Below are 26,755 nucleotides of genomic sequence, written 5' to 3'. Positions count from 1 at the left end.
CTTGTGAAAGCCGCGCATTGTTCTGCTCCCGGATCAAGGCTGCCGAGCCCCGGTCCCGGGATGAGCTGGAGGCACGGGGCTTTGGCCCGGCCCGACCCGAGCGCCTCTCGCAGGGAGGGAGGGGGCAGGCGGGCACGGGGCGGCGGCGAGCGCGGCTGTGACTGGAAGCGCGGGCCGAGGGACTTGTGTACGCGCGGGGTCCGGCCTCGGCCTCAGCCTCGGCCCTGCCCGGGACAAGTGGGGCAGGGGGGCACGAGGCAGCCCCAGATGCCTGCCGCGGGGCACGCAGCAACAGCACTGCCGCACCCCCCCCAATCACACACACACGCATGCCCCACTACCACCATCACCCACCCACCAGTACCATCATCACACACGCATACACACCACAACTACTACCACCACCACACACACATAATCACACCAAGTACCATCACCCCCCCACACAACTACCATCCCCACCACGCACACCCCACACAACTACTACCACTACCCACCCACTCACACACACACACACACTCTCTCTCTCTCTCTCTCTCTCTGCCTCTCCAAGGACCCAGCCCCTGCACAGCTGGCCGTGCACAGCAGATCCCACTGCAACGCCCTCCCCCGCTTGAAGGGCACCTTGCACCCAGATGCCTCCAGCACCAGCCTTGCTCCTCCTGCCCTCCCCAAGAGCCCCCGCCCCCACCTTACAAGCCCCCCCCCCCCCCCCCCGGCTCCCAGCTGGGCTCCCGCAGCTCTCCCGGCCCGAGGCAGCCCCGGCCATGCGCACCCCTGGCCCCGCCGGGCCTTCCCGGGCCGCCCGCTGCCAGCGCATCACTTGGGGCTGCTGCACCCCGCGCCCCCCCCCCCCGCCATAAACCATGCTTAAGGGGGGGCTGAGGGCCTCTGATGCTGAGGAGAGCTCGAGGCTGGGGCGGGGGGAGACTTTCAGCTTGGTTTTCTTTCTTTTTCCCCCGTCTTTGCCCGGGCGGCGGGCGCGGAGGAGCCGGGCTGCCGCGGCAGGGGGAGGGGAGCCGGGGCGAAGGACTCGATTGAAATGCAAGGAGCTGCTCGCTCCGAAAAGAATGAGTCAGCTCCAAGTTCAGGGCGAAGGAGGCAGGACCGCGGCTGCCGGGCACAGCACAGCCTCCACCTCCGCGCAGAGGCCTCCCCCCGCCATGCCAGCTGCCCCACCCCCCCACCCGTGGGAGGCAGGTAACAAGGCGGTCCCGAGTGCCCGCAGCTGACACGCCGCCCGGCTGCGGCGGGGACGAGCCATCAAACAAAGCGAGCAAAGTAGTTGAAGGCACAACTTTGGGATCCCGATCCCTCCCCCCGCGCAACCTGCCAGTCACTCCCCCTCGCAGTCCCCATGCCCACCCCCCTTTGCCACCTCTGAACTCCCTGCCAAACTTCAGCCACCTGCTGCGGACGCGTGTGTGAGCCCAGTCGGCACAACTTCCCTCCCCCCGAAGAAAAGCCATTTCTTTCTGAGCATCTCCGAGCAGGTCCCAGCGCACTGTTTCCTCTCCAAGCTGGAAATGCCAAGCTCCTGACTCCCAATGCCCAGGGAAAGCCCCCCTCCGCTTCCCACTAGCCCTGCTCATAGGACAGATGCTTTCCTTGGTGGTGGGGTGGCGGGGAAATAATACAAGCAGTCGCGATCGGATGTCCAGCCCCGAGTGAACTACAGCCCCTGGCTCGCTGGAGCAGGTTCCTAAACCACTTAAGCCAGCCCCATGCTTGGGAGCAACGAACATCGCAAACAATGAATGCCTGGCCGAGCAACTTTGGGAGACCCGAGCTCCCAAGTCGCCCAAACACAAGGGATCAAGAGAAGGAAAAAAGAAAAAAAAAAAAGCCTTGGGTCAGTGAACCCGCTGTCCTGAGCCCACCAGCCCCGTCCCCAAACCCCCACGTCCCAGCGCAGAAGCAGACACATGTGTCCCGTCCCCCACCCTCCCAGCCCGGATCGTCCCTTACCTCGCATGATGTTGGCGGCTCCCTATGCAGCGCGGTCATGAAGCTATCAGCACGGACCTTGTATCACAAAAATACCCTCTCAGCACGAGTGAAGGCTGCAGCCGGAGTAGATCTGCTCTGCTGGGAAAATCATTCCTCCAAGGTGGCTGTTCTTAATGGATCGGATGTGTCGGATGGAAAAGGATAGGAAAAGGGGGAAAAGGTTCTCGGAAGGTCTCTTTATCCGCCTCCCCCTCCCCTTAGCCTCCCCCCCTCCCCTTCTCTATGTATTTGCTTTTAAAGATCACCACCGGCTCTCAGAGATTTCTTTTGTGATCACTTGGAGAAGGAGTGGTGGTGGTAGGTGGCGGTGGGCTGGTTAGTTACAAAGAAAAAGGAGGGGGAAGGAGTTTAATAAAGAAAGAGAGAGAGAGAGAGGAAAGAAAAGAAAAGAAAAGAAAGGAGGGCTGTGTGAATGGCAGAGCATGTGCGTTTTCACATGACATCTGTGCCTGTTAGCAGATCCCCAATGTGAATTTTCACTGTTCGGTTACAGAGACGCGCAGACAGAGAGAGAAGAGAGAGAGAGAGGGGGAGATTCAGAGAGAAAGCTGCAAAGAGGCTTATAGCGGAGGGCGGGCTGCACCGGCTGCCCGAGGCTCCTCCTGCTGTCAGCCCGGCAGCCAATCCAAAGAGTTGGGAGCCTGGCTAGGACCGCGGAGGGGGAGACCCAGCCGGGGAGAGAGAAAGCGGAGGGGCCCACAGACATTTACCGACATACACAAGGCGTGGGAGGGGGAAGAAGACAACACTTGCACAAAAAAGGGGAAGAAATAAATCCCTCCTCCCCACCCCCCTATGGCTTAGAAGCCCACTTCTTTTCTGGCCTGTGTTAAACCCCAGTCATGCATCAAGATAACTGATTGTAGTTTTTAATCTGCAGCAGGTATTTTCCCTGTCCCTCCTCAATCCAGAATTCAACCCTGGCTAAGGAGGACTGTTTTGAGGTTTTTTTATGTTTCCAAATCATCCCATCCCACAATCATCAACCCAGATCGCACCAGATTCAAGAAACAAGGAACATTTTTTTCCTCCCTGGGAATATTTGGTTTATTAACAGTTTTCTGATCAACTTTGAAATCCTCAGAGTTTTTATTTGTTCTCATGACTTTTTTATTTTATTATTATTTTTTTTTATAGCTCTGGCTGCTTCCTTAGAGGGGTGGGAAATTCTGGTATCCTTAAACTGAAGTGACTGCAGACTGTTGGAAGTGGGGGAGAAGTAACACACCAAGATATGAATCCTATCATGTGACTTTTTCTCCTGGAGACCCTGGTGAGGGAGGTAAACCCTCCTAATACATGTGGTTTATTTCAGAATGAGAGCATATTTCCTGCATTCTCTCTTCTAAGAATAACGGGGAATTTTTATGGTGGGCCATTTCTTATTAAAGGAAATTTGGAAATGAAAAGAGGTAGGTTTTGTCTGGGTAGGAGCAAGGGATAGTTATGCAGCAATGAATATGTATGTACTCTCGTACAGTAAGATCCTGAAATACTTCCTGAGCTTTAACTCCCATTCTGACTTCAACTGCAATGTTGCCTAAGAAATAAGTGACTGCAATACTGCAGTATTTGCCCAATTTTATTTTTCTAATGGCCTTAGGCGAACCACGGATCATATCATGTGAGGACTGAAGCACATCATTTCAATGGGACTTGAGTAAGTTCCTGAACAAGCCCTGAAAGTAAAAGGATAGAACTCTGCTAGAACAAGCCTGTGAAGCAAATGGAGAATGATCCTGCTTGCTAAAATGTGTTTGTATGCAAGTTGTGCTTAATGCCCCACAGGAAGTGATGAATTCATCATCATTTGCATCTATAAATCAAGTTTGGATAGTCTTCTAAAAGATTTGCTTTAGCATGATCGGGTTCTATGTATTCATTTGATAGAAAAGAAAATATTTTACAGCAAGAATTACAAGGTGAAAATCTATGGTCTCTAATAGCCTAACAAGAGTTTAGATTAGATAATCATAATGACCTCTCCTGGCTTTAAATCTATATGACCAGAGAAGTGGTGTTTTCTACCGTTACAGTTTTCTTTCTGGAGGACAGGGCGTCACTTTTTTTAAGCAAGCAACTGAAAAGGGCACAATCATCAATTCTCAGTCTCTTTCAGACCTTCAGTTTTAGGAACCTTGGTGGAGAAGGCATGGTGAAACATTTGTTTTTCCATGCTCTCTGAGAGCTCTGTTTCAGTTCTGTTTATTTTACCAAAACTGAGGTTGGAGATGGAGCTCAACCAAAGGAAGAAGATTAACTGTCAACATTGATATACCTTAGATCCATCAATTTCCTTTGGTACTTCTGACCATGAGGTTTTGGTGATACATCTGCAGTTCTTAAGTAGTAATTTATGGCATTGTTTTAACACCTAATCTGCAACTGTTTATGCAATGCTTACATTTAATACCATTGATTTCAGTGGGTCCATAGATATTAAACATATACCACTTCTGCAGAGTTAGAGCCATAGATGGCTTGCCTTCTAATGTGTTGAGGTTTTAGAAGGTATTGTATGTTTTCCTGGCCCAAAGCTTCTCTCATCTGGGATACCACAAGCATCTCATATTAACTCTTTAGTTCAACATGTACATAAGGCCTTTAGAAGTATTTGAGATAAGAAAAACAACAATTCAGAATGAAAAAAATATGTTCTGCACCTGAAATACTAGATAAGGTAAAACTACAAGAGAGGATTTTCCAGGGTGACTTCTTATTAGCTTTGCGTTTTGTATATATCTCTTTCCCTTTTTCACAGTGCTAAGACATATAAAGAAAAGGCTATTAATGATTAATGACAAAATTTGTTTCATGTGGATGATCTAAAACTATGTGGCCACAAAGAGGTTGAGAAGAATTTGTTGGTTAAAACTGTAGGAAATGTCTTTGAAGAATATAGCAGTAACACTCACATAAAACAAGTGTTCATATAAGAGTGTATAAAGATTGGCACAAGTACTGCAAGGGATAAAAATGGATAATGGGAAAAGAGAAGACATCAAAAGCATCGGACACTATCTGTATTTATTAGTTCTTCAGAAGGAAATGATTTGTGATTGAAGGTGTGAAGGAAACCGAAGAAACTTTCTTTGGAGGAATATTAGTAAAACACTTGGAACAAAGTTAAATGTGCAAACTATTAGTGCTACTCTTGTTATACAGTATTTCACTGCAATAGTAAAAGGAGTTGACTGGGAGAACCAGAAGGAAATAAAATGAAACAAACTCAGATGTAAAGAAGGAAGGGGTGAACAGTCAACAGTAGCAGAGAAGAAGTGTGTAATGTCAACAAGTTATAGGAGAGACAGATGATGTACAAAATAGAGCTTGGTTCAAGCTCCAAGTAAATGAAGACTTTACTCTTCTTAAAATTTAATCACTAAACCAACAACAAAAGGAAAGACAATGGGAAAAGAATTACTTAGAAAGTATGCAAAAAACTTCAGAGATGAAGGTGGAAAATTAAAAGTGGCTTATTGAAGGACAATGAAAAGAGAAAGTAAGAGTTTAATTACAGCTACACAGGAGCAAGCTATGTGCACAAGATATGTTAAAGCAAACATGGATGGTAAAAGAGGTGTAAAACACATGTATTTAATGTAAAGGTGAATGTAGGATGTGTAGCTAGGCCACAAGAGACTATCACTCATATTATGGAGTATGGCATGACAAAGTTTGCAGTATCATGTACTAGATATTGTACAAGAAGTATGGACTACAAATAGGAGACAAGTACTACAGTAGGCGAGACACGGCTGTACATAATAAGAATGTATGTATGTTATTAGATTTTTCAGTTGTCACTGTTCATGCGTATTTGCTAAAAAGCTAGATATAGCAGACTTTTCTTTTGCTACTTTTAATATCCTTATGACACCTATGTCTGCTTCTTCATATTCCCAATACAGTTGAATGGTTCATCTGATATCTGAATGAGCCTGGAGTTTGAATGTAGGCTTTATGCAGAGAACACTGGGATGGTGTATATAGGTCAAGGAATGCAATTGGAAGAAAAGGCAGAGTTTATATCAGCTCTCTTGCTTGAAGAACAGCATAAGCATGCAATGTATTAAAGGTTTGTTAGTTTACCACATAGAAATCTATTAAAAAAATATGTCCTCTTGGATGTCCACTCAGCATTTACCAAATATTTACCAAAACCATCTTTTCTTAGATATGCTTGGCAAGAAAGCTTCAAATCTTTTTTCAGATTTTGGACACTGCATCCGTTGTTTTTGTCTTTGAGGTTCAACTTTTACAATGTACTTTACTTAGAGGCTATACCTTAAGATCATTCAGAAACTTTACAGTGGTAAATAGTGAAGCTGCTTATTTGTTAAGCACGTTACAGAATACCTCCACCATTTCTCTGAGAGCTGCACTGGTGACCAATTCATTCCTAAATAGAACTTAAGGTGGTATTTTTGGATAGCACTGTTTTATGAGAGAAAATGACCATGATATTTTATCTGTTATCAACATTTCATCTTTTTTTGTTTTCAGTCTGTTATAGGCTTGATTTTTAAAACTTAAATGTTTTTGAGATTGGCTGCCCTAGAACATAATTTATTTCCCCACATAATGCCTTGGAATTTTGGTCATGAGAAGCACTTTAACTTAGTTTCTTTGTGTGTGTTTGAAAGAGAGTTGAACTGATAAAATAATATTCTTTGTGATGAGTTTCCACTCAGGAACTTACTTCTGCCCATTGAACCAAAACAATCTACATATATTGAACACTTGAAGACATTGAAAGGGCCAACTCTTTTCTAAAGTTAAAACAGGAGGTCACAGAATTTAAGTTCTATTTTAGGTGGTTGGTTTTAGCATATTATTATTATTATTATACTTATACAGACAAGTTGTTTCTTATGTATTATTGAGTTGTGAACTGATTTCTTGTGAAGCATCTCTAGGCCATATGATCCAATTGTATTTAACTATGTGAGCACTTCAATGAGCACCCCACAGACATAATTATATTATCTTTACCATACCCTTTTATGGTGGACAAGTAATATTAGTCCCATATTTTAAGTGGGAAAATGAGTCACAGAGAGGAACACATGACTCGTCTAAGGTCAGACATGAAGCTTGTAATAAAGCCAGTCAAGTGATTTAACCACAAGACTTTCAACCTTTTAAAGAAGATATTTATCCTAAGTTGGAAGCAATTATTTGCAATTTCTCTTGTTCTACACTAATGAAAAAATTGAAATGTTTGAAAATTCATGTCATGCACATGTATTTATTGTAAATATTTCAATATAATAGCTTTAAACATTGTAATAAATATGTTATATGTTATGGAAAAAACATTATTCTATCATTACTATATTTTAACAGTAGATTGAACAAAGACAAATTGACTTTCAGAACATTTACTCATATAAGCACCTTTCCTAAGGCTCTGTACCTGAGAAACCTTTTTTAGGTTTTCCAAGGCCACTCAGCATTATTATTTTTAATAATCTAAAATATACTCATCATAACTGCATTAAAGATGCATCAACTTATGCCTCATTTAGTTGCCATATTAAAAATTACTGAATATAAAAAAAAAAAAATTACACCTACAGGTCAAATTCTGTTCACTTGGAAATCAATTCCAAATTTTTATTGATTTCATGAGAAGCAGGAACTATCCCATAGTCAAAATTTGTTATTTATCTTTAACAAGAATAAGATGGACATAATACATCTCACCCCCCCCCCCCCCTATATGTGAGGCACATGTGTCTTCAAAACCACATATTCCAAAACATAATTAAGTCATAAGGTACACTGCAGACATAGTCCCCCCATTTTTGTGACTTTATGTTGTTTAAATGGAAATTATCAAGAGGCTCAAAAGTATGACCCTGTCTCAGATTGTCTTCAGTTGTAATTTACTTTCTGACTTATGTAATTCTTCCTCGTTCCCAATTATGTAATTCTTTCTCATTCCTATATTGTCTGCCATCTTTTAAAGAATGATGTTTATTTGAACTTTTAGCAGAACCAGTATTATTTATTCTCTCTCAGGTGGTTTTAACAATGCATTTTATTCAGGAACTATATGTCACTATTTTTTTCAGTTTCTTAGTAAAATCATTTTAAAAGCAGAGCTAACCAATTTCTTAATCAAATAGAAACAGTGTTCAGTAATTGAATATCTTTAGTTATGTTGCCATATTTTTAGATAATATGGATGTAATCCATCCATTATGCATGAAAGGATAGCTAGAAATGTAGGAAACATCTGATTATTTCCTCTGTCTTTTAGGGTGAAATGAAAAACAATCTCCAGCTACAATTGTAGATCTCAACACCCGTAAATACTTCATTAGATTTAAAAATGGATGCTTTTTGTAACCTGCAATCCCACAGATCAGTTTAAAATTTGCATTTTTCTCTGTGAAAGATTTTTTTACAAATAGATGATAAAATGATATTCAGCTTCCAAACCAGACTTTTTCCCCTGTAGAGGTTATATAATTATCACTTTTAGATATTCATAGGGTGCCAGTCATTTCTGTACCTGGACCTTTGTATCATATATCTCCTTTTAATATAGCTGAGTAAAAGCAGGTTTCATGGAGGGAATACATTAACATTGTGACTTCCCTTCCTCTCTGTTTATTTCAGAAGTCTAGCAGTGGAAAAGGCTGGATTCAAGGGAATAATTGTTGATCAGAAGTGCATTCACCCATAAATAATGTAATCGTTTGGTGCACAAAAGCTAGTGTGGAACGCATGTAAGGTTGACTGAAGTACATTTGTCCAAGTCAGGTAGGGCTCCCACTAAAGAAGCTATAGAATATTTGAAGGTTTAGGAGATGAGAAGGAGGCAGTAAAAGAATCCCTGCCTGAAGAAAGAAGATGCTAAGAGGTTATCTCACCAAAGCTGCACTCCTGACATTGTACAATCTCTTTTCTTGGCAGAGACAAGCATTCCTATGCCTTTTTTGAAGTAATGAAAAAGCAGGTCTGGCTTCACTAAAGGAGATGGGAAGATGATAGCAGGCAGGGAAAATAGAATGTGCTAGCCCGGAGAATAGCAAACTGAGAAAGATAGACCAGTGGCTCTGTGTTTCAAACAAGCTTGCTTGAGTTCACCATCCAGGATTGTCATCTGGGAACAACACTGTCATCTCAGTGGTATATGTTGAGAAAGCATTAGAAGCAGAAGAAATGTGAACCAGAAGACCTCCCGGAGCAAAAAATCTGACAAACCAACAGGCAGCAATATGGTAAGTTAATTAATTTTAAATAAATAAGCACTTAATGACATCTTACAGGAAATCAGTACATGCAAAAGGGATGAGCAGGAATATACTGAGTTTAAGCTTTGATTTGCAATGTTGTCAAATTCCAGTGGTATTTGGCTCCAGGATTTAATTCAAACCAACACACAGAGACGGACCTACTGTATAATTTGGATTTAACTCCATGTTCAGATTGTACTATTTCCCCTCTTGTATGCCTTTTGAGGTATACAGATCTTGGATTTTGGTTTGGACTCATCCCCAGTGTATACTGCATCTATATAAACATACCATAATTATAGCTGTAGCTCATAGCAACAGCTATAGTTAAGGTTGCCTAAGGGTTTCTATTCTAAAGGGGCTTTTTAGTTACTCATAACTTTTTCAAACTTTCTCCTTCAGGCTGGAAGGTATTTATAGCGCCCTGCCAGAGCCATCTGATACTAGAAGGTATTTTGCCTTATTCTATGCACATCTTGTGCATGACACAGTGTTCCATAGCAGTCTACAAAATTAATTTTTTCTATCTTAAAAAAATATCAGTAGGAAAAGAAAGAAAGAAAGAAAAAGAAAGAACGAATGAATGATCAAATGAACAAACCCCTAAAATTTTGGCACATCTAATTAAAGGTAACATCATAATGCATATCAGGGAAACTATATAGGCAACCCGGTTGTATAGGCAACCCTGACTTAGGCATTTCCTGGCTCCTGAAGATGGCATTTTGAAAACTGATTTTTTTAAAAACAATAATATTATCTACCATAAGTTGAGATGTAAAATATGATAAAGTGTGACCACATATTTGTGAACTATATGCTTAAATTGCCTGAATTTTAAGGATGCAGTTTTCAAAAGTACTTAGCACTGGCTTAACTTTATTCCCATGAGGAAATGACTACATTTTGTTTTTTTCTCATATTTACTATTGCCCAGGTTTCACCTCTCTTGCTAATTTATTTTTCCAGTCTGTGGAACCATTCTTGAAAGAAAACTGAGTTGCCATCAACTCAGGCCCTCACAGGAAGCACTCAGCAGTTGGTGAACCCTGAGTCATAAAAATGCTAAGGTACTTAAGCAAACAGTTAAGGCCAAATATAGATTACGTGTTTTTCTGATTTGGGCCTTGTATTAATGGAGTTTTTAAAGCATGGTCTTACTATTCAGAACACACCCTTTTCTCCAGTGACACAAAGTTTGTGATTATTTAGTGCAGCTAATGATAAAGGAAAATGTATTGTTGTCAATGTCCACTGTACATGCTATACTTAGTGATAAGGTTCAACACATTTGTAAAGAATGACAGTGACACTATCTGAATAGGTTAATAAGCATGTGAATTTTAAATCCTAAATAATTTTGAAATGGTCAAGTTACGTAAATAAGAAGCATGAAGTTCATGTGTTCGTGAGCCGTCTCTAAGCTGTAACAAGAGTAGAAGAACCTCCCGAGCAAATTATAGTCATGGAAGGACACCACAGACAAAAAGCTCTCACAATATTTATTTGAAACTGAAGTTCTCAGGCCAAATTCTGGCCCACGTTAACACTCTTAGTGCCAGTACAAAAGCAGCCTTTAAGCCAGGTTAATCAGATTTGGGAGAATTTCCCAGAATGGCTAGCCTCTGGCTATAATAGCTTCTGATTTTATGGAGCAGAATCAACCAGCCATCCTTCTCCATTGGATCCCGTCCAGAATGGCCAATGGAAAGCTTAGTAAACTGGAGCTTTGTACAAGATGGAACAACCATGAGGCTTCTCTGTTTGGCACTCATGCCCCTGAGGTCAGGACAATGCAAGGAGATTTTAGAATAGTCTTCACTGCAGTTTCAGCAGTGCCTGTAATGTACTGTGGCAATACCCAAACTTTCTTAGGATTACCTGGTTTGGGCACCGGCAGTATGTAACATTTGGGGCATAGACAAGAACTGCCTTAATTTTCAGCTGTATAATTTTAAAATGAGAAGAGACACAAGAAAACATGCTGTGAAAACAATGATAGCAGGCCAGACTTAAAGATGTAAGGAAGAACATAAGGAACATATAAGCAGCTAATTGCAGCGCAGTAAAATTAAGTGACTGTAATGTTCACACCCTTCTTATTTTTTTCCAAATTTTTCTCATGTATTAATATTGCCAACTCAATCACATTTACAAATCTGAAGAGTGAATTGTCTAAAAATGATAGTGATATGTCAATTTAATCCCAGTTAGATCCCAAATAATTCTTTTGCTTTTGCTTTAAATAATGAATTTAGAAAGCAAATGATAGCAAGACAGAGAAAAGCTGGAAAATGGACAAAGACAAAGAAACATAGGAAATGAAACACTCATATGCAGTGAAAAATACTTTTTTCACCTAGGAGATACAGCCACACAGTGTATATATCTTTAGGAGCACTATTTTATATATATTTTCCGGCCAATATGTAATACAATACACTAATATTTTGTACAGTACCTCTGATACAAACTATATTCAGAACACTGGTGGTGTATAGAGAAAACAAAACCTTTTTTCCTGATGAGATGACAAGTGGAGTGTAGAGGTGGAGGGATACCACAAGGGTCTTCCAAAAGACATGAGCAGTAAAGGCAAAGGTTCTTGCGTTAACACTGGCAACATTTCATGGAAGAGCTGAAGGCAGTAGTAGGATGAAGAAAGGAAATGGAGGGAAAATAAAGATAAAGTATACTGATGCAAGCTACAGAAGATTTTATAATCAATGAGAGCACTATGTAAAAATGAATTGAGAGTCAATGAGTTACCCAGTCCTGAAAAAGAATTTCCTAAAATTAGATGGGGTCTATAGAAGAAGATGAGAATGATTAGATGCCAAGAAACATTGCCATATGAAAAGGTTGTAAAATGGAATTTTTTACCTTGGATAAGAAAAGAAGAGACATGATACAAATAATAAAATAATTATCAGTATTGAGGCTTATACATGAGTGTGGATGCTGCTCCAACATGCTGAAATTCCAGCACCTTGAAGCAGACTCAATTGAGTCTGATGGAGTATGGCAATTGCTGCGCTCCAGCACCCCCTGCATCTCATGGTTCAGTGTTCCCATGCTTTAAAATGGCGGTGGGGGTGCTTAAATGAAAGCTCATCAAATGAGCTTTAATTCAAGCACCCCTGCTGCCATTTTTAAGTGTGGGGATGCTGATCCATGGGATGTGGTGGCGGTTTAATTAGAGCGGCTCTAGGAGTCACTCTAATTAAAGCACCACTCCCCTCCCTTGTGAGGCATGTGTAAAAGTGTCATCAGTCTCAAAATATAAGAACAAGGGAATATTCTGTGAAAATGAAAGATGACAAATCTGAAACTGATACATTTTACAAGTTTTTACAAATTTTTGTCTGTAGAACTTGTGGCCACTGGATGTGATTGTGACCAAAAATGTAGCAAAATTAAAAAAGGGACTGGGCATCTATAAGGATAAAAACAATATCTGAAGTTATAACAGATGTTAAATTTAAGATATTAAACTATATGCTTTTTATAATCTCCAGGTGATTAGGAGTATAACCTGGCCTCAATTATTCACAGCTCCATTACTTTTTAGCTACTACAACAGGGCATGCAGGTTTTAGTTCTTAGTTCCTCCACAAAGTAGGTTATATAAGACTATCAGTCTGTTGTCCCATAGAATTTCCAATCAAATTCAATATCTCCATTCGTATCTTGTCATAAATATGGCCCAGATTATCAAAAACATCACCTAAAGTTTTGGAATGAAGATATAGTCATGCTCCTATGACATAATGAAATGTTTTACACTTAAGGGAGACAGAACTTTCTCAGGGACTGGCAATAGTGAGGAACTGATTCCCATGGAAATGAAGGACCATCACAAACCTTATCATCTCTTGCTCAAATTGCAGGGTGCATTCCTAAGACATTGTTTTCCTAATATGAATCTTAAGCAACATGCACATTAAAAAGTTGAATACAGTTCGAATATATTATTTTGATGAGGTATCTCCAGAAGATGCCTACTTTTGAAATGACCAGAATGTATATACTAATTTCCTTTTAAATTTGTAAACAACAGATACTATTTTGTTTGTTCCATAAAGAATAGTTCTCTAATACCGATTGCGACAATGAATTTACTGCATTATTATATAGCTTAGAACAGGGCTGTCCAACTGGCAATCTATGAGTAGTCAGATTGTGGCCCCTGGGTTCCCACCTGGCTACCATTCTCCCCCATTATTTTTTTTCTACAGAAGTAGCCTGGGCTTTTCCCCCTTCTAGCTTCCTTTCATTGCTCCAGGGGTGTAATGCTGCAGTGTGGCACAGCCTGCAGAATTGGGGGAGCCTGTGGCCTCAGATGCCCAAGAAGTGTGGTGCAGCAGAGAAGCCAGGGAGCTGAGGGAGAGGTGGAAGTCAGGGTGGAGGGAAGGTGGGTTAGCATGTGATGAAGTAGGGGTTGACTGGGCAGGCAGTTCAACAGCTGAGGGGCCCTGGGTGTGCAGTGCAGTGGGGAAGTCATACGGCATGTAATGCATGTAGGAAGGGGGCGTGGTGCAATGGGAGAGCAATAAGGCACACGGTGTAAGCAAGGGACATGCAGTGAAGTTGGGGTGTAGGAGGGCACCGGGGTTTATGGAGTAGCAGTGGGGAGCATGAGATGTATGGCTCTGGAAGTCCATTGTACCTCGTTAGTGTGGCCAGCAGGGCATGTGGCTCCCACTGAGTTAGAAGTTGGACAGCTCTGGCCTAGATCATTTCCTTGAATATCAGTGTATAGGGCTTCTGTGGAGACAACACTCTATGGATGCTAAAATTATCGCTCAGATTATTTAATGGAAGGTAGGAGATGGATTTGTTGGGGTTCTCATCACAGATGTATAATCATGCTCCAAATTTGACCTGTTTGGTGCAGACTATAAAATGAACGTACCTGGCACATGATATAGCTTTGAAGTAGATGTGAGATACCTCTGTGAATAAAGGATGGGAGAGATCACAGCACATATGTAGATCACACATGCATGATTAATTCTGAAAGGAAACTGAGACATTTGCTAGCTATCAATCTGTTTCTTGGGATTACACAAAAATATGAACATTATTTTTGTAAAAGAGTTCTCCTTATCCCAATATCACATGAATTATCCTTATTAATACAAACAGGTCCCTCTAATCTTAATGTAAAAATTGCCAGCAGTATAGAATCTAGTGGTTAATCACACTCTCTGTTAAAAATTCAAGACTTATTTCCTGAGCGCATCTAACTTCAGTTTTCAGCCATAGGATATTTATAGCTTTGTCTGTTAGCGCCTTGTTACACATTAATTTTAGGTGGTTCCCTGGGGCTCTTAACCCCTGGATTGTCCACACATTAACAACTGAAACTACTTTTAAGAATATTTTAGGTGGCCTACATTTATTCTACTCTAGGGAAGGTTTATCTCTTCTCTGTGTTACCCAGCTTGTACTCCATTAATATATGGCTTCTCCCCACAGATAAGCTGTCCAAATTGCAGTCTTCCAGTATCCCAGGATGCCCATCTCTCACCCTCCTGTTCTGTGTGGACAAGCCTTCCACCCTTTGAACTCTACTGCCCAGGAGCTGGTTCTGGGATTAAGCTAACTCCCCCTCCCACCCTTGGAAGTGTTACCTTTCTACCACCTTCCTTCACTCCACCATGCAACTTCTCCAGATTGCTGGGCAGGGATGGGTCCAGGAGTGGAGTGTGTGTGGGGGGGAGGGGAAGGTTGAGGGGGAACAAAGCAGGGGGCTGGATTGGGTCCCCATGAGCTGGGGCAGTAGGCAGGGGCATGGGCAGTAGTTCCCCCAAAACTACCTTTCTTCAGCACTCTCACCTCCCAGCCACCCAGGGAAGCATAGCCAGCACCCCCAATGCCAATCCCAAATCCCAATTTTTTTAAAACATGAGACCTTCTTTAGTTTACTTTTTCTTTATATCTTTTTTAATTCTTTTTTTTTACTTCTTCTTATTTTGTTCTTCAGTATCTGACTTCTTTTATTTCACCACCCTTCCCTCACCCTTATTTCCTTTGCAGCTCCCATTTCATTACCCACCCTCATCCTGTTAACTCTTTGCCTCCCACTTTCATGTTCTTGCCCCCCATCTCCTAACCCATCTCTCACATACCCAACTTTTTGTTGTCCTTTGAATTCAAAGATGACCATGACATCACTGGTTGGTTTGGTTTCTGTGAACACATGAATAGCTGATCAGGCCAATTTGTGCTTTAAACTGTCTATGGCACACTGAGCAAGAGTTGCCACTTTGGGTTGCTTGATCAACAGCCAATGTGCTACTGTTGTGAGATACACACTGTTTGCACTTCTGCTCTGCATCAGCAGTTCTTCTCTGCTGGAAGAGGCTTCACCAGGTGGAATGATTGTGAGCAAGATCTTCCCAAGACTTTGGATCAATGTCAAAATGTTTCAAGGATGACTTGAGGGAGTCCTTGAGGTATTTTTTCTGGCCTCCCTGAAAGTGCTTTCCCTCCTTTAGCTCACCACAAAAGATCTTGGTCATTCAATCATCGGACATCCTGTTAATATGGCCTGCCCATCTCATCTGTGATTCATCAACAGAGTGTGGATGCTTGGAATGCCTGCCCATGTAAGCACCTCAGTGTCTGGGACCTTGTCTTGCCATTTTATCCCCATCAGTTTCCTCAGACAGTCCATGTGAACGTGGGTCAGCTTCGGAGCATGGCATCTGTACACTGTCCAGGTTTCACACACATACATCAGGACTGGCAACACAATAGCTCTGTAGACATACAGTTTTGTTTCCTGGCTGATGTCTCTGCACTCCCACACATTTGCACATAGTCTGCTGCAGGCCACACTTGCTTTAGCAATTTTGGCATTGGTTTCATCATTGATGTGACAGTGTACTGCTGAGATGGGTGAGCTTGTCCAGTGCCTGGAGGGTTTGTCCATTCACTGTGATGGTAGGCAATATGTAAGGCTTTCCTGGTGTAGGCTGGTGCAACACTTCTGTCTTTTTAGTGTTGATTGTAAAACCAAAGTTCTCACAAGCACAAGAAAAATGGTCTATATTCTGTTGCATGTCAGTCTCAGATTTAGCATTCAGGGAATAATAGTCATCAGCAAACAGAAGATCATGAACAGTCACTTCCTGTAACTTTGTCTTCAATTCCAGTCTACTCAAATTGAAGAGTTTGTCATCAGTCTGGTAACTGATGTCAATCCCAGTGTTACAGCCACGCAAGGTATCTGTAAGCATGGCTGAGAACATAATATTGAAGTGGGTTGGGATCAACACAACCTTGCTTGACTCCACTGGTGACTAAGAATGGTTCAGATGACTCACCATCATCTACGAGGTGAGCATGCCATCATGGAATTGTCAAACCATTGTGATGAATTTCTCCAGGCAACTGAATCTTGCCATGATTCTATCCCTAGAGCAGGAATAGAAGCCTGTCTTGGCTCCTCAGCCCTGTAGTGGCAACTCACAGTTGTAGCTCCTAGTTAGACCCCTGATTGCCAGTTCTGTAATGGCAAGTCACACCTACGCAGGTGAGGGACAGTCAGAGAAAGTTTTTAGACTTAGGGTGCAAATGTTCCAAATTTGAGTGAGCACTAATACCAATCACAATTTGAGTTGCAACATGTAACAAGGCATTTAGACTGATGTCTTGAGCTCTTAAAGTTACAGCTTGATATGTTTCCTATATTAAAAAGGCCAGAGTACACTATATAACATGAAACTCATTTCTGAAGGTTTTTACTCAGAGAAGTATGGGTTTGCATGACAGTGCCACTTATGAGTCTCTGGAGCTGTCATTCAATGAAGCCTCCACACATTCCACATGTTGCAAAGAGAAGAGTCTTGGTCCTGGCACTGGCTTTAATGTGAACAAGCCAGGGAAGGGACTAGGGGATCCACAGCCAAGCAGACCTACTGGCCCTAATTCAAGTAGCATGAACTGGATGAAGCAGCTCTTTTGATCCACAGACTACAGTAGACAATGACAACATTGGCCAACATGGTTGGGCAAACTCTAGTTTTTACATTGATGTAGTGCTGACATAATTTAACTGAGTTAGAATAGAAGTCAGCCTATTGCACTCATTCAGAACTCCATGCTTACGTTATATATTTAGATATAATGATAATATATGCTTGAAAAATTCTGCACAGTTGTTATTGCTTGCTCCTATACCCCCTGAAATCCATGAGAGAAATAAATGAGGACTGTAGGATTTTGTAAATAGTAATGCAAATATGCAAATAGATATTTTAATAACATATTGTTCAGCATCAAATTCATTCCTCGTTGCCACTCCATTGATGACATTTCCACTGAATTCAGCAGACTTGCATCTAGTTTAAAAAATGTTTACTTTTGATTCATGGTACTAAATTTTATTTCTCTTCAACTTAGTGGATTTGGGAATCTTAGAGAAGAACTTGGAGTGAGAGGGTTAATTGATCTATAACAGGTAGAAAAGATGGGGTTAGATTCTCTTCTCATGCTGGCTTAAATTGGGAGTGAGCACATCTACATGTGTGCTTTAATGTGCAGTAGCTTACTTTAGTGTGCATCAAAGCACCGTGTAAAAAAAGTGCTAATATGCTAATGCACAGTAAAATAGGTTATTGCTCATTAAGCGTCACTTAAAAAGCATGCACTTTTTCTACTGTGCATTAGGGCAGCCTAATTCACATTTATTTGGTACTTCACATTATAGGTACTAAATTTAATGCGCAGTAGCAAATGCATATAAATGAAAGTGTAGATGTGACCTGATTGTACTTTCCCTGCTTGAAAGAAAGTCCTAAAGAGTCCTAATAATATTTCTTTGCTGACTCAAAATATATTCCATCTTAAATTTGACCTGAAGTTTATCTATATGCTTATGAAGTGCCAGTTCAGTATTTAAGCAACAATTTTGAAAAACCAGTCATTATTAACAAGTGATGATTTTTGACTTAATGGCCTAGGGTGAAGCCCAGGGCAGCTAACACTCTAACAAACTGGTTGTTAACTTCATTAATGACCAATTTCCTCAGGATTATTGCTATTATAAACCAAATTCAATGGTTTAGAACAGAAATTATACAGTTTGTTTTTTTTTTTTTAATCAGCTATGACATGGTTAGAGGCATGTTTGCAAGAGAGAGGTATATATTTTTTTTAGCTATTAATGACTACCTATCATTATCCTGGACATACATATGCACTTGTGCATACACACACATCCATATCTATATTATATATGCATATGTGTGAGCACGCACACATGTGCATTTGCATACACTTATACATACACACATTTGTTTATATTTAGATAGACAGACAGATAGGTAGAGATCTAGTAAACATGTTAAATACAAATTAGCTAAAAAAAAAGATATAGTTAATTTAGGCAGAGTGAGCATGAAGAAAAAAGATGAAAATATTTCAGTTTCATGTATGGATAAAACCAATGCCAATTAAAATTAATCTCAAATCTATTCCAGAGTGTTCTGTTGCATCTGTTAGAAACTTTTCTTTCTGTGCATTTCTTTCACTATTGTTACATACAGGAATGCAATCAAATGGAAACTAGTGTAAACCTCATGCAAATGATTCATGTTGTCTATGTACTGCACAATATTCAACTAGCTGTATTTTACTTAAATAATGCAAAAGAATGCCAGCCAACTACTGCACAATGCTAAAAACAGTCATTTTTCTGGTTTTGTATAAAGAGCTTTGCATTCTTCTGGCATCTGATGAGTTCAAAAAGAAAGCATGCCAGCAGTGTAGACCAATGCATTATCACCCCAACCCCTTGCTGCATAACTGTGCTTCATAATATGCCATAACATTGGCAAGCACAGCTCAGAGCTCTTTAAGAATAAGAAGCTGCTCATGAATAATGGTTGAATCAGGAAAGTGATAATTAAATGAGACAACTGAATGCCAATGGAGTCCCTGGTGGAAAATACTCTTCAGTGAAGATCATTTCCACCTTTCATTCTCTTGTCCTCCCCTCCCCCATTTTAGTATAGTTTAACAGTTTATTACTGTAGACATTTTGCAAATCAATGTGTTGAAGAATATTCAGGTCCCCCCAAAATGTTTGATATGTTTACACATTACATATTTTTAATCCTTTTTGTTTTTAAAAGGCTTTAACTGCATTGACTTAACTGACATACAACACTGTGCTGCTTTCACAGAGCTGGCTGACTGAAGCATTGCCATAAAACAAATTGAAAAGCAAAGGACTTCCTCAGCTCCCTGGATAAAATGGCTGCTAGACAGTTTTTCCCATGTAGGAGCATCGTGATATACTGTAGTAATGATCGAGTAGTGGTTCCTGAATCATGCCACCTCTTGTCCACAGAGTAGGGATCTATCCTATGGCAAATAACCAGCTTTTGGAATATCCCCTGGTAAGTATTTGGTAGCCAGTGTAAAAGAGACATATTTACGGTGCAAAATTTATGTTAGGGTTTGGCCTAATGGTCTGGCACCTCACAGGACTGGACCTGCAATAGTGATTTACAAATACATTTGTATCTCCCCCTGCACTGGATTCAAGTGCAGCCTATGAACTGGGTCAAAGGTTAAAAGCTGTAGACCTGACTATACTTTTTATCATCACTTTTACTTGTGCAAGGTTAGTGTAGAAATGATAGCTCATCCATTTTGCAAAGTATGAATGACTACAAAAAAGCCAATGAACAATCAGGCCTCTTACTGAACAAATTCATTTAAAACAGTGGAAAGGTGGAGTAACTTTGCTGAGTTTAATAGAAGTACTTCAGATTTCCACTGTTGTAAGTGACAGCACAGAGTTTTATATTGCATGTAACATCCGTTCATTCCTTACATTTGAGGGAAGAGTGCACTGTGTTTTTAGCACTCTCCTCATTCTTAAAAAAAATCAATTCAAAATGAATGTCAATTTCCTATACAAACTTAGATTCTGTTTCTTTCTTTTTTTATCAGTGACTTTTAACATATCTGCCTTGACAACTTTTTATTCAGGTTGACAGGATATTTCTAGCATCAGAAGTATTTAAAGTAGTGATTCTCAACTAGGGTGCTACTATACCCTGGGGTGCCTTGAAATCCTTCCAAGAATGCTGAGGGGTGCCACACAATGTTAGCACTGTTAGGTATGAAAACATGAGTCACAAGACAAGCCCAGAAATTGCAAGTGAGAATCCAAAATTGTGATCTTTTGGGGATTTTTATAACAACAACAACAAAAATGATTAGTATTTTTCTGTAGTTAAAAAAATGAGAGAAAATTAAAAACTGGCATTTAGTGAGGGGTGCCTTGAGTTTATTGGGGGGAGGGGGTTCAAGTCTAGAAATGTTGTGAGCCACCGGTTTAAAGGATAAGGAAAAATTGATTTAGGTTTGCTTGTTTATCAAGTATGCCACACAGACTAATACTATTTAACATGCTTTTATAAGATTTTAAAAAATGTCTTCAGTATTTTGAAGGGAAAAAAAATCAGAAAAAAATGTGCTTTCTCACACTTGAACGGTGGAAAAAGTTAAAATGCTTAATGGCTACTTAGAATGGTGTATTGCTATCTTTTTAAAAGGCAAAACGGGAAATACACTTACTCACATAAAGTTATAGTAACATGAATATGCAAAAAAGCCAGTAAGGACAACAAAAATTTCAAACATAAAATAAAACCTAACGTAATTTTTGAAGAAAATATTTTTTCAGTCCTCCAGCTTTCTTTTGATTAATCTACAATGCTAGATATTTAAGTGTAATTAAAAATGATTATTTTGGCATGTAGGACAGAAAATGATGTTAAATGAAAGATAAAGAGTACACAAGCCCAGTCCTGCAGTCTTACTGAGATAAATGTTTTTTTTCTTCTAAATATGTACCAGATGTAGAACAGAACTGAGTGGGGTTTTTTGAGCAGTAGTTTGAAGAAGAAATATCATGTTTGCAAAAAATAAACAACCCCCCCAAATAAAAAAAAAAGCTCTTTCAGTGGACCCCCAAACTATTCCCAATTTTAGGTCAGATATGCTGAATAGTTTTAGATTATTTTGTGTGTGTGTGTGGGGGGGGGGGGGGGGACGCGGCAGGAAGAGAGGTTAGAATCACAAAATTTGAGAAAGGTATACTGCCAGTTTGTGTTGAGGACACTCACTCAAGATGTGGGAGGCCCAGTGTAAATCATCTTTGCATGATGGATCTGAAACCGTATCTCCTATCTTCCAGGACACTGCTCTAACCAGGTTTTCTCAGCTCCTTCTGTTGATACTGTTCCACTTTGCATGGATTCATTAAATATTGATTGGGCCAGAGAGAATAAGAATGACACAATAGCCTGGTGGTAAGGGCATTCACCTGAGACATCTATATTACAAGTCCCTACTTCAATGCATACTTGAGTAATTTATACAAGTGGAGCAGGTCCAAGAAGAGAAATTGGAGAAACCAACACCAGGAAAAACCTGCCTAGGTATAATAATTTTTGGAGACTTGAGGGACTTTATAAATCCAAGGGCATGCCAAGTAACTAGGGGTGGGAAAGTATGGCTGGCTTACAGGGGGTGCTAGGGACACTGTATTAATGCTGGAGCAGCAGCAGCAAGAATCGTGGGTGGACAGATTGCATCATGGCAGCAATAATCATGGATTTTGAAACTCTTTACCAGTGCGCCCCCCTGCTCTACTTCAGTGCCTCCCCCCCCCCGGCAGGTTTTGCCCAGGGTGCAAAATTTGCTAGTTTTAGTATTGGGCATGCCTGTATGGTATATAAGGCAGTGGCCAAGGTCTGGAATGGGCTCCCAAGGGAGGTGGTGCTCTCCCCTACCCTGGGGGTCTTCAAGAGGAGGTTAGATAGGCATCTAGATGGGGTCATCTAAACCCAGCACTCTTTCCTGCCTGTGCAGGGGGTTGGACTCGATGATCTATTGAGGTCCCTTCCGACCCTAACATCTATGAATCTATGAATCTATGAGTCATACAGAAAACATAGATGTTATCACTTAGCTCTGGATGAGTTACCTCCAGAACTGCAAGCTTGTGGCTTAAATATCTCTGTTGAGGGACAGGACATTTTTCTCTGGTGTTTACAGGTGTCACACTAATATGACTATACTACCTTCAGTTTTAAAAGTGGCACATGCAGACCTGGCTCAAGAACTCTCTGGATGGTGCTGCTCTGTGCCATACAGACATACCCTTTTGCTCACACCCCTGCTCTGAATCAGAGATGGAATTTAAACTCTACTCTCCTACATCCCAGGTGAGTGCCCTAACCAAAAGGCTATTAAGTGTTAGGGGAAAGAAGACCATTTCCTCCTTGAATAGTGAATAGTGTCTAGATCTAGCTTTCCATTTCCCTTGCTTTGTTTTTGTTAAAAATGCCTGGACCTGAAAAAGAACTTTTTGTTTCAATTTGTTTGTTGCAACTTTTTAACATTGTTTTGTTGGGAAATGTTGGAAGCCCCCTCCCTCCAGTGCAAACATTTTGGTTCTATCCAAATTCCTTAGTTTGGTTGCCAAAGCAAAAAATGAATTACTTGCACAATTTGACTATAAAGTAAGGCTCAAGGTGTGAGAACTCCTAGTAAAAAAATAAGAATAATTTAGTGACACTGATAAGCTGATGCGTGCTTCCTTTCATGTTACAGAATCAAGAGAAAAAGATCTAGCTAAATCATTCACCATCAGTTAAGGAACAGAGAGTTGTATTATTTAATCAAAAGACAGACAAAATAGGACAGAAGGATATAAGATTATGTGAAATAAATGACCCAATTTCCTATTGTAGGGGTGTCATAATATTTACAACCACCTGCAGGAAACTAATAAAAATCAGTATTTGACAAAATAAAGTTTTTTGTAACTCACTATATGTCAGTTTTCACAGAAGTGAGTAGGAGGAATAGAAATCTTGAAAGAAGCATGAATTGTCTTAAAAGAGAATTGTAAAAAAGGTATGTTGTAAAGCTGGTTAGATTTCAAGAGTCCAACACAGCCTCTGTCTTTTAGCAGAAACAAGGTGTCTTTACAATATGTGCTTCTGGGCTTAATGTTTCTCTTTGCAAGCTTTAAAGAAAATTTGTTTAGTGAGTGAGACTATTATTAGCCATTGAAGAGGGTAGATAACTGCCTAAAGTTTTGTATTATAGGTGTGCAGGTTTAGTTTAAAGTATATTCATTATGGTTTCGAATACCAATGTGGTGAGAAAAAGAGAAAAGAAAATAAATTCAGACACTTACAGAACATAGGTAAGACTCATTGACAGCTCATCAAGTAGCATAGATATGAGGCTTCATCTTAATTAGCATTATTATTATGCATTTTTACAAAATCTGTTTTAAAAGAGAAATGAAGTGAGCTTGGCTCTGAGATGTGTTGCTTCTGTTTTGCCATGATTGTTATGATTGTTCAATATATTTTACATGCATACGTTAAAATTAATGCTGTAATAAAAATGTGCACTTGGCAGTTTGCTTTGAAAGGAATCTGCTTAAATAACATTTTATTGATACATGATTTTTTATGAAAAAAGTTTACAACCTTCAATAGACATAAAAGGTTCATTGTGCTTTGCAAAGTGCATCATTAAAATTGCATTGTTTCAGTTTTTGGTTTATTTTCTATTATTTAAATGGTAATCCTAGTAATTTACAGTGTCATAGAGAAGATGTGGATGAGAAGAAAAGATATTAGTGGCAGTATAGTCTCACAGGGCAGGACTAAGAACCAGGACTTTCTGAGTTCTATTCTAGACTTTGCTGCTGCCTACAAAGTGGCCCTAGACAAGATGCTTACCTGATTTACTTCTGTATTTGCTAATGTAAAATGGAGATTGTAATATTTACACAACTCACAGGTAGGTTGGAATGAGTAGCAAGTGAGTATTTGGAAAACACTGTCAAGTTGTAAAGCACCAAGGGCCCGATTCTATAATCATAATTTACAGTGGTTGCTATTACTATCACTATTAAAACAATGCAATAAACTCCAGCACAATTTGTGTTGGAGTTAATTGCTCCAGGATGCAATGTCTGCATGTGAGCCTTCGGCCTACAGCAAGATCTGGATGGTGGTGTTGAATGGTGGAGGGGATGGCTGGGGCATGAGGGTGCAAAATTGAGGGGCTAGGTGACAGACAACATTGCACTACAGCACTCTTGTGACCCAACCAGTCCTTGTCACCATCTACATGTCCATTTCAGTGCATGTAATTACTGCACTGTAGGATAGTACCATCTCCAACAGTACCAGCCTATGGTGGACTTAATTAATTTACTGCATCTTAATACCACTGCACGTGTAGATAGTGACACTTTACTGCAGAACTAATTAGTCAACTCTTCAGTAAAGGGCATTTGTACATGCACCCTCTGTGTAGCACCAATGAGTTTTTTCAGAATAAATGTTCACTGTCAGCAATTATGGTAGAAGAAGTCATACTGTGGATGCCTTTACAGAGCTTCTTTTAATATTTTTACCCTAAGGATTATCAGAACAAAGGGTATTCCCTATGAACAGAACAAGCAATTCTGACAGACCTAATTGAAAAAAGGAAGCAAGTTTCAAGATAAAATGATTTTTTACGTTTTTTTTGCAAAACATTTAACACTTTTTGTGAAGATGTGAATACCACTTTGTTCAGTTTCAGTATATCTCCTTTCTATCCCTTTCCTGAGCACTCCTTTTCAAAAGAAAAAGAACAAAATCAGAGGAAGGAGGGAGCACAAAAAGGAAGGGTGCAGTATGAAAAGGAAGGGTGGAAAAACAAATTCATGATGTTTTTGCATGTGTATTATTCAGGCAAATATCAAAACATTTTAAAGAGAAAATCAACATTTTCTTATTTTTCAAAAAGCCATTTTTTCATTTAAAAAAAAAAAAGTTAGCTCAAGCAGCTTACCTAATGTAGAAGGGCAAAGGTGCTTTCTGTTCTTTCTTAATCTGTGCATTGTATATTAGTACTAGGTATTATTATTGAAAGGACATTCCTTTGTATTTTTTTTTTTTTTTGGATTTCACATGTACAGTATAAATCTGTGCGTGAATCTCCATCAGTATCGTTTGAGATGATTAAGCTATGCATTGTTAATTTGTCAATTTTGCTAACTTTTCAAAGAGCTTATACTTTGTATGATTGTTATTTTAATTCATAACTGCACCTATTCTAGGTGAACATATGTCAGACAATGGTGGGTCCATGAAGAAAGTCTACTGTAGGTACTCACCTTTAATTCCCCTTAGTCACATGGTGGTGTTTGTATTTTCTGATCAGGTGAGTGTAACTGTAACAGAAGATAAATCAATTAAGTCACTGGCCTGTTTCTATATTGGATAGAATAAAATTTGTTCCTGGAGCTAAGAACTGGACTTCCAGGAATTCAAGTGTTATTAAACCTTCTTCCTTTTGAACTTCCTCATTGGACTAGCATGATGCAACTGGATGGAGTCATACTGAAGATGAATTTTTTTATCATACTGGTTTTGTAATCTAGCCTGTCTAGGTTATGGTAAGACCCCTCTCTGACAATCTGTGCCAAAGCCATAGGGCTTTTTAGGTGGTCCTTACTTTGGAGGAGAAAGGATAACCTAGACCTTGTTTAAGTGTGCTAGGCTTTGGCTTCAAGTTTGGAGTAAAGAGCATACCTGCATTAAGTTCTGTCTCATCTATAGCATGTATTTCATAGACCGTACATTCTTCATCTCTGTTCACCTCTGATAGCACAACAGAATTCTAATCTTGAATGAAGGAACATTACTATTTAATATACCAGTCTCCATTTTCTGCAAATGATCTCACCGTGTCTCACAGTGATTGTTCTTCACTGCCCCTGCCCCTGCCCCTGCCCCTCACCCCCAAAAAAGGAACTGTGCTCTACAAAGTTGTACATTGCAGTTATGAACTGTGTGATTCATTCCAGGGGAGGTCTATATGTCATACAATGACATAGGGAGCACTGCCAGGAAAACATGTCTGACCATTTATTTTGTATGTGTCAAAAGCATAAAATAAAATGATTTAAAAAAAAGTAATGAAGCAGCTTTTTGGCTCATGACTAAGGTGTGCCTGGTGCCGCTCTCAGGCACTGATGTGCTCATAGAAGTGGCACTAAGTAGCCACACAACATTTATTTAAGCGGCAGTATGCATGGAACTGGAGTAAGTGTGGTCCATAGCCCTTTCAGGCTCTGTAAATAACTTCAGGCAATCCCTTCATGCTCTCACCAGCTTCTAGCCGTAGTCTCACTTGGGCTTTTCCCCCCCCCTATGAGTAAGTCTCAGGCACAGCTATTTCTTTAGGTCACACAGAAAAGCAAACACCTGCTTTGTTAGTCTCATGCAGGCTGACTAAGTAACGGTAGTATGGACCCCAGGCAGCAAAGCATCATGGTCAAGTCCTGGTACATGTATGTTAAAATGATAAAATAAAAAAGTTTTTTTTTTTTAAACCATAGTCTTTCTTTTAATTCTGATTATTTTAAATCAATCGATAAATTATTT

The 26,755-nt window shown here is 40.1% G+C and overlaps 1 protein-coding gene across 1 annotated transcript in view; it reads right to left on the bottom strand.

Moving 5' to 3' along the window:
* The window catches only part of RORB (RAR related orphan receptor B), a 196,597-nt gene extending 194,070 nt beyond the window's left edge, over positions 1–2,527 (bottom strand). Inside the window, exon 1 of the mRNA XM_019478217.2 lies at positions 1,969–2,527. Within this exon, the coding sequence (XP_019333762.1) occupies positions 1,969–1,975 (7 nt within the window). The 5' untranslated portion in view covers positions 1,976–2,527. The remainder of the gene's footprint in view (positions 1–1,968) is intronic.
* Between the last annotated feature and the right edge of the window lie 24,228 nt (positions 2,528–26,755).

This window comes from Alligator mississippiensis, chromosome 3, assembly GCF_030867095.1.
Source record: "Alligator mississippiensis isolate rAllMis1 chromosome 3, rAllMis1, whole genome shotgun sequence".
NCBI classification, from domain to species: Eukaryota; Metazoa; Chordata; order Crocodylia; family Alligatoridae; genus Alligator; species Alligator mississippiensis.
The sequence above is the reverse complement of the archived record's forward strand: the minus strand, read 5'-3'. Positions and strand labels throughout refer to the sequence as shown.